Genomic DNA, 8,114 nt, shown 5'->3' on the forward strand with positions numbered 1-8,114 from the left:
TCTAAATGAGGTGATTATAACTCAGGTCTCCAACACGTGTACCCCCTGGCAATTAATGTCATCAATTAAACTAATCAAAACAAATCGATCCTATTTGTGAACCACTAGAGCAAGCCTAACGGTAATTGAATTAGGGAAATGTGTCAATATACATTTACAAATTACATAAAAATACTTTAAACGTATTTACTAAGAAAAACGTATTTTTATCCGAGTAATCGATTAGCAGTTTTACTAACCGATACTCGCATCGTTCGACGGTTAACCGGTTAACCGGGTACTCGTTGCCAACACTAGTTCCATGACTTCTTGTATCATCATCAATGTAGCAGTTTGTATGTTGAAATATCTTTCTTGTAAGAGAGATTGTAAGTAGGAGTACAGAACAGCCTGGAGGTTCCCTGTCACCTGTTGACAGATCCCTAGAATCTGCTGCAATATATATTATTGATATAACTATGTGCACAAACAACTGTTAACTGAAATAAAGTCTGTATACTAATATGATAATTCTGATAAATGTAGCAGTTTCTAGATTGTGAAATTTTTCTTGTTGGAGAGATTGTTGGTAGGAGTGCAGAGCAGCTTCGTGGTTCCCTGTCATCTGTTGACAGATCCCTAGAATCTGCCACGATATGTCTCTTTTATACTCTTCAATATACACCCCCTGATCATGGTGAACCGGGTTCTGTAGGTCATTAAGAGCTGTTTGTGCTCTCACTGGGTCTACATGTCTGTAACAAAAGATCTCTAACATGTGTAACAGAACAAAGAGTGGGATACATAGTATAGAGGATCCACGCTGTAACCCAGACTGTTGTTCTGGCACTAATTCATTGATGTAACAGATTGTATTTTCAAGAATAAAATCCCATGCTACAGCTTGTCTCATCTTTGTAGACCAGGACTGTTCCCCTATGGACTTACTGTACATGTACCATGGTAATGCACCTGTATAATGAAAACTATTGACATACATTACGTATGGCTGTGCTAATTTGGCCTTTGTCATTTCTAGAACTAATATAGCTTCTTTGTATCTAAGTGCCTTGTAGTAAAACATTGCAATAAACAACATATGAGAAATACACCCATATTTGGTTGCTAATTTCACCATATAACTAGATACTTTGTTAGCAATATAAACCTGCTTGTTTACAACTGAGCTAGTATTTGCCTTGAATGATGCAAAAAATGTCAAAAGGTTGTATGACATAAAAGCAGTGCTCTGGAATGCAGAAACTGTTATCTTCTGTAATAGGAGAACTTGGTACAGAGTTGGAGGTAAAATTATCAACTTTTCTGCTGCACTAAGGAAATTCATACATCGGAGTAGATCTGGTGTCGGTATATTATTTAAATTCAACTCATTAAATAAAGATTTTTCAAACAAAACCCTACGTTTAACTGTACCAACATATGGTCTGGGATTTTGTAGGACACTTATAACACTTGACCTGATAGTTGGACAATGAAAAAGCGATACTAAACCCTTCTCATACAATTCATGAAGCCTAATGAATAAATTCTTTTGTGCTTCACCATGAATATTATTCAGAAACATGTTGTTTTCTGGAATAAAAAAGTTGGGACAGACCCCCTCATACACCCATTTAAGGATAAGTTTGAAACAGACCCAGAAACAATGAAGAAGATTCTGAGAACACCATTGAGGTGTTATGTTTTGTTGAATTATCCAGAAAACTGCTGTCTTCAAGTGATAGGAACAAAGCAATTTATCCTTATCACTTAATCCATTGATAATGCATTCTTTTAAGAACAATTTAAGCAGACCATATGTTAAGAATTGGCAATGGTTCATTGAATATACAAGTTTTTGTTCTGCTAAAGAGAAGGAAATTCTCCATTCTTTGTCCGTGTGTTTTCCTAGCTTGTGTCCTATTGCTACAAAGTGACATCCATTTCTGACTATGTCATCTACAATATAAGACGGGGGCCATGAGTGACATCTGTCTATCCATTTGGAGGCAGTAGGGGGCCAAAAATCACAGACAAAACATTGAGCAATGTCAAACTCTTCTCCCCCTAAAACACCGCTACCACATGGACCATGTTCCTTAGAATTCGGCAAACCTGATGAACATATCTTTCTATATTTGGAACTGGATATATAGAGTCTGCTATTTATTCTCATACATGCATTCTTTACACTTTTCCTGTATGTTGGTGTTAATAATTCAAGTAAAGCAAATCCTGGTGGGCTATCAGAACAATCACAGAGAATCAAAGTTTTTCTACTTAAGTCATATTTCTGAGCCTGATTCAAGTCCCATATTACCATATGGTCATTTGGCCAGTACATCAAGTCGACATCTGACCCCTTTATTCTGAATCCTTCTCTGTAACTCCCACTGGTCATTTCCATATCCATGTCTTCTTCTCTTGTTTTCATTATTACTTGATTTATCATCATTTCCCTGAAGTCCATCATCTCTCTCCTCATGTTCACGTCCTGTGAGGACCCAACTTCGTAACACAGCCCCACAAACACAGACTCTGACAGATGATGTATACGCAAGTCCCTGGACAAAATGTAAGTAAAATTTAGTATGTGTGAAAATATTTTCCCTATATAACATGATTTGCTTTAATGTTTAACTTTAAATAAAAACCGTGAGTAAATTTACTTTACTTTACTTTTACTTGGATTCAGGGATATTTTTATGAGTATTTTCAATTACTTAACTGTTAATTTTATGAGCCTGAGGATCGGACTACCTTAATTATGTAAGTTTTGCCATGAAGAAAAATGTGCTTGTCTGAATTGATTAAATAAAGATAATAAAAGTTACTTACGGCCATTTGTAGGAAGTCATTTGACTATTATAATTCCTGTCACTTCAAAGACTATAATTAGAAGTGGAAAATTCATACTTTCAGTTTCACAGAAAAAAATAGAAATGGAAAATTCCTGTTGTAATTTTCGGTTTATAAATAAAATAAATGTGTATGAAATCAAAAATTCTTTCTTTTTTTTTTTTTTGCTATTTTGTATGAAATATTAGATGTCTTGCACTTATACGATTTTTTTCGCCATGGGTGCATGCAGTAGTTATGTGTTAAAACACATCTTAGACATAGTTAAATCTAATTAATTAATTATTTATCCCTCCTTTCAAAGTACATTTTTCTCAGAAAGCCTACTGTAAACTTCATACAATTAACATAACTTAAACTATGCTTCAAGGTGGTCATTGGGACAGGTTATGGTTATCAAAGAAGTGTATTTTTTTTTTTAGAAATAGAGAAACGTGGATAGTTCAAAGTGATTTGAAAATCCCCACCAACTTATTTGTTTTTAAATCATACAATACTCTCAGAATCTTGAATCCTCTGGTGTCTCCAAGTTTTTGGCTCACCTGAGCTGAAAGGCCAAAGTTACTCAGGTAGGCATTGTGGCCCATGGGCCTCTTGTTTTTGGTCAAATTCTTGATAATGAGTTATAATAGTAATTGTAGTGAAGAAAACTTAAATGATTGTTCCAGCCATTTTTTAAAACAAAAGAACAAAGAAAGTTACATTTGTCCGAGTTCCACAGGCAGTATATGTTTTTCTAAAAATCACTTAATTTACAATATTCCTGCATGTGACCTTAAAGACTTGGAAAATAATAAAGTTCACTTATGACCTTTTTTCAGACCCTGCAAGTGAATATCTGAAAAATCAAAACAAATCAGTTTTTATGCCCCGCCATAAATATTGTCGGGGCATACTAGTATAGTGTTTGTAATGTCCTTCTTCCGTCCTTCTGTCAATCCGTCACACTTTGCGTTTAGCTCTGTTAAAAGCTCAGTTTCAAAGAAACTATCCAAGATATTTTCATCAAACTTCATATGCTGATATACATTGATGAGACTATGCAACTGCATCAACAATTTTTGACCTTGACCTTTCCTATGACCTTGACCACGCTTTTCTCAAATTAGTGCTAAGCTCAGTTTTTAACATACCGTTCAAGATGGTGATATCAAACTTCACATGTTGATATATACTGATGAAAGCTATTCAACTGCATCACCATTTTGACCTTGACTTTTTCTTTGACCTAACTTATCTTTAATTAGTGTTTAGCACAATTTCAAAGATACCATTCTAGATTTTTTTTTATCAAACATTTTATGTTGATACACATTGATGAGAGATATGCAACTGCATTAACATTTTTTACCTTGGGCTTTCCTTTGACCTTGACCTCACTTTACCTAAATCAGTGTCAAACTTCATATGCTAATACATACTGATGTAAGCAATTCAACTGCATCAACATTTTTTACTTTGATGTTTATTTGACCTCTCCTTTGACCTTGACCTCAGTTATCTTTAATTAGTGTTTAGCTCAGTTTTAAATATACTATTCAAGATATTTTTCTTATTAAATTTCATATGCTGTTACGTACTGATGAGAAGAAGGATATGGAGATAACGAACAGTATTCAATCTCAAAGTCCATAAAACAATGCAAAATAAGAGCAGAGCAAACACGGACCCCCGAAACATCAGAGGTGGGATCAGGTGCCATGGAGGAGTGAGAGCAATTCAACTGCATCAATTTTTTTGACCATGACCTTTTATTTGACTTCACTTTTATTAAATTATGTTTGTCAGTTTTAATAAGAAATCATGTTAGATATTTTTATCAAACTTCATATGTTGATACATATTGATGAGAGATCTGCAACTGCATCAACTTTTTTTACCTTGACCTTTCCTTTGACTTTGACCTCATTTTTCTTAAATCAGTGTCAAACTTTATATGCTGATACATACTGATGTTAGCAATTAAAATGTATTAACATTTTTTACCTTGACTTTTCCTTGCACCTTAACCTAACTTTTATCAAATTGTTTTTAAGTCAGTTTTAAAAGGAACCATTTATATTTTTTCAACTTCATATGCTGAAACATACTGATGAGAGCTTTTCAAATGCATCAACAGTTTTGACCTTGGCATTTCCTTGACCTTATTTTAATGAAATGTCAAACTTCACATGCTGATACATACTGACGTAAGCAATTCAACTGCATCACTATTCAAGATATTCTAATCATTTCATACACTGATACAAATTTTCATGTTGCATAACTAATATACCCTCGGCGGGGCATTCATGTCCTATGGACATTTTTATAGTTTTTTATTCAATTTGACAAAAACCAATGTGGTGCAAATTATACATACAGTAAATAAATACATAATCACAAGCATTTTCTTATATCAAATGCATTACATATAAAGTTACAAATATTTCTTGTAGATTTAACATCTGCTGGATTAAGAATTTCATAAGATATACATGTATTATTAAAAAGTGTACAAAATTCACTCCTTATTTGTTTATAAAGAGGACATACAAATAAAAATTGATGTTAATCTTCAACAATATTTTGAAAATTAATACAATATCTTTCATCTCTTGGTATGACTGGGTTACAATATCTACCAACCTTTATATGTAATTTGTGGGCACTTATTCTCAATCAATTCAAAAAAGAACGAAGATTCTTGGAAATGGAAAAAATTAAGTATGGTTGGATTTCAAGCTTGTTTAGATTTCCTTGACTTATTAACTGGCTGTAGAATGATAATTTGCCATTATCTTTTTTGATATTCATTATATCCTTAAAGTCATATATGGCGTATTTTTTATAAGTTCAGACTAACTAAGATTTAAAAGATCTTTTTATTTGTTTTGTTTCTTTATATAAAGATAGGAAATTTCTGTAAATTACACAATTTAAATCAATCGCGTTTCATAGATATCACAGATTTAAATCAATAACCGATTTATTTCCGACTCGGATAAAAATATGACACAGTTTAAAGTCAATTTAACTATAGACTTGTGGTGATATTTAAGTTCAAAATTTTAATTCGGTGGTAAGTAACAAATATCTGGTAAATCTACAATTAATCTTGTATTTTTATATTTTGACTCATAAAAACTATATTCACAAAACCTTTTAAAATTATTTTCAAAATCATTTATTGATAATGTACTAGCATTTGAACCAATGACCTCATCAAGTATAGTTTGTATACAGTTTTGCCATGACCTTTTATGCTTAAGTTGAAATTATGTTTAGTTTTATTGGACCATAGATCACCTAATATTAATTAAAAATGATGTAATTTTCTCTCTAATATGATGACTCGAATAGCGTCATTTTCCTAAAATTCTAAAGAAAGTAATAAAAAGGCTAAAACTTTAAGCTGTTTTCAATATTTTGCATGACCCCCAAACTCAGATCTATATGTTTAGTTATATATATTTTTGATTGGGGTCACATTTTAATTATAAGCTTAATTTAATATACTCAAAATTCATCCATTTCCTTCAAAATTTAAGATTATTGCTAATTCACAAAGCCTATTTTACAATACATGAACTCTCAAAGGAAACATTTTTAATGGAAATTAGAGCACAATGTCCTTTCTTTATACTGATGTTTAAAATGAAGCATTGTGACTTCGTCAGTAAATAGGTATAGGGACATGTTCATTTTGTTGAGTTAGTGAACTTAGCTCTTTCTGTTAAAGAAAAGCCTCCTTGATTTATTATGTAAATCTGTCATTTAGGACTTTGTGTGACACCAACAGTGTGGGAAAGATAAACATGGAACAGTTTGCCCTGGCCATGTACCTCGTACAACAGAAACTAAAGGGGGTCGATCCTCCAGCCACCCTCACCCCAGAGATGATGCCCCCCTCCATGCGACCCAAGGGTAGTGCCGACACCACAGTTTGGTGTTACGGTGAGTATAGGTTTCGTTATTTACATTTAAATTAATGGTTTTTTTTTAATTTTGGTGAATAGTGATTGAAAGAATTAGAGATAACCTAGAGGACAGATTTAGACCAGAGCAAGCTGCATATCGAAGGAGAAGGGGGACATCAGAACACATTCTGAGAAATATTTTAGAACAATCTATAGAGTGGCAAGCACCATTGTACATAAGTTTCATAGACTTTTAAAAGGCATTTGACTACGATACTAAGGCAATGTGGAATTCCTGGTGTATATGTGGACATCGTCAAGAAATTATACAATGAAAGTTCTAGCTGTATCATAGACAATGAAAGAACAACAGCCTGGTTCAAATCACTGACAGGAGTGTGACAAGGTTGTGTTATGTCTGGGTTCCTGTTCATCATTGTGGTAGACTGGATAATGAGAAATACCAACATTAAGAAGAGAGGCATACGTTGGAATTTTCTTTCCATAGCTAATGCAGAAAAAAATAACGTTTTTTGTTTTTTTTTTTTTGCAACAGCTGCTTCCGTTAATTCAAGTAATAACAAACAAAGAAAGCATTTTATTGTTTGAATAAATATTGTTCATGTATAAAAAGAATGTCATTGCATCCATTATATTGACACTAAACGAGATTAGTGATACCTCATCATTTCAATCTAAGGTCAGGAGTTTGCATATAGCTCTCCCTCCTACCCATGGCTTTTTGAACATAAAAAGTGGTGTAATCTTGAATATTTCTAATGTCTCTCACTAATAAATTATCCATATATGAAGCCGGTTTGTCAAATTTCGTGGTGTCTTTAAGTGGAGTATTTCGAGGTCAATGTGATACTCAGTATATCGAATCATGAAAACGAACAGCTGTCGATCTCGAAATTCCATAAACAGTACAAACATGTAAATAGAGCACAAGAGAGGGGCCTTTAGAGGTGGGATCAGGTTCCAAGCTAGGAGGAGTAAGCAATCTCCAATATCACCCCCTCTGTAAACCCTTTGCATAGATCAGGTAGATGGAGCATATCGTAGACAGGGGTAAAGAAGGACAGAATATTGAACAAGTTGGAGGTTCATGTTTAAAATGTTCCATGTCCTGGGTTAGGTTTAAACACATGTATACATATGATCCCAATTCCATCCCACTGAGAAGCATAATCTTTACAAACAGTGTATATAAATCAGAAATCACATATATACATTCAGTAATAAAAGTAATAATTTATTAACGAAACCTTTTTTATCTACAAAAACAAAAATAATCACGTTGCAATAAAACTACTTAGTAATAAATAGGTTGGGATAACTTATAATTTTTACATGTAGTCAGGTAGTTTAGTCAAG

General features: G+C 33.2%; 1 protein-coding gene across 1 annotated transcript; it reads right to left on the minus strand.

The window, feature by feature from the left end:
* Positions 1 to 373: 373 nt before the first annotated feature.
* Positions 374 to 2,861, minus strand: LOC134240632 (uncharacterized). The gene is made up of 2 exons (XM_062722708.1): positions 2,818 to 2,861; positions 374 to 2,543 (listed from the first exon to the last, which is right to left on the minus strand). Exons 1-2 carry the CDS (start codon positions 2,835 to 2,837, stop codon positions 476 to 478), a joined length of 2,088 nt encoding a protein of 695 aa, XP_062578692.1. The 5' UTR covers positions 2,838 to 2,861; the 3' UTR covers positions 374 to 475.
* Between the last annotated feature and the right edge of the window lie 5,253 nt (positions 2,862 to 8,114).

This window comes from Saccostrea cucullata, unplaced genomic scaffold (assembly GCF_032062105.1).
Source record: "Saccostrea cucullata isolate Sc308-1 unplaced genomic scaffold, CSIRO_AGI_Scuc_v1 ctg2893, whole genome shotgun sequence".
NCBI classification, from domain to species: Eukaryota; Metazoa; Mollusca; class Bivalvia; order Ostreida; family Ostreidae; genus Saccostrea; species Saccostrea cuccullata.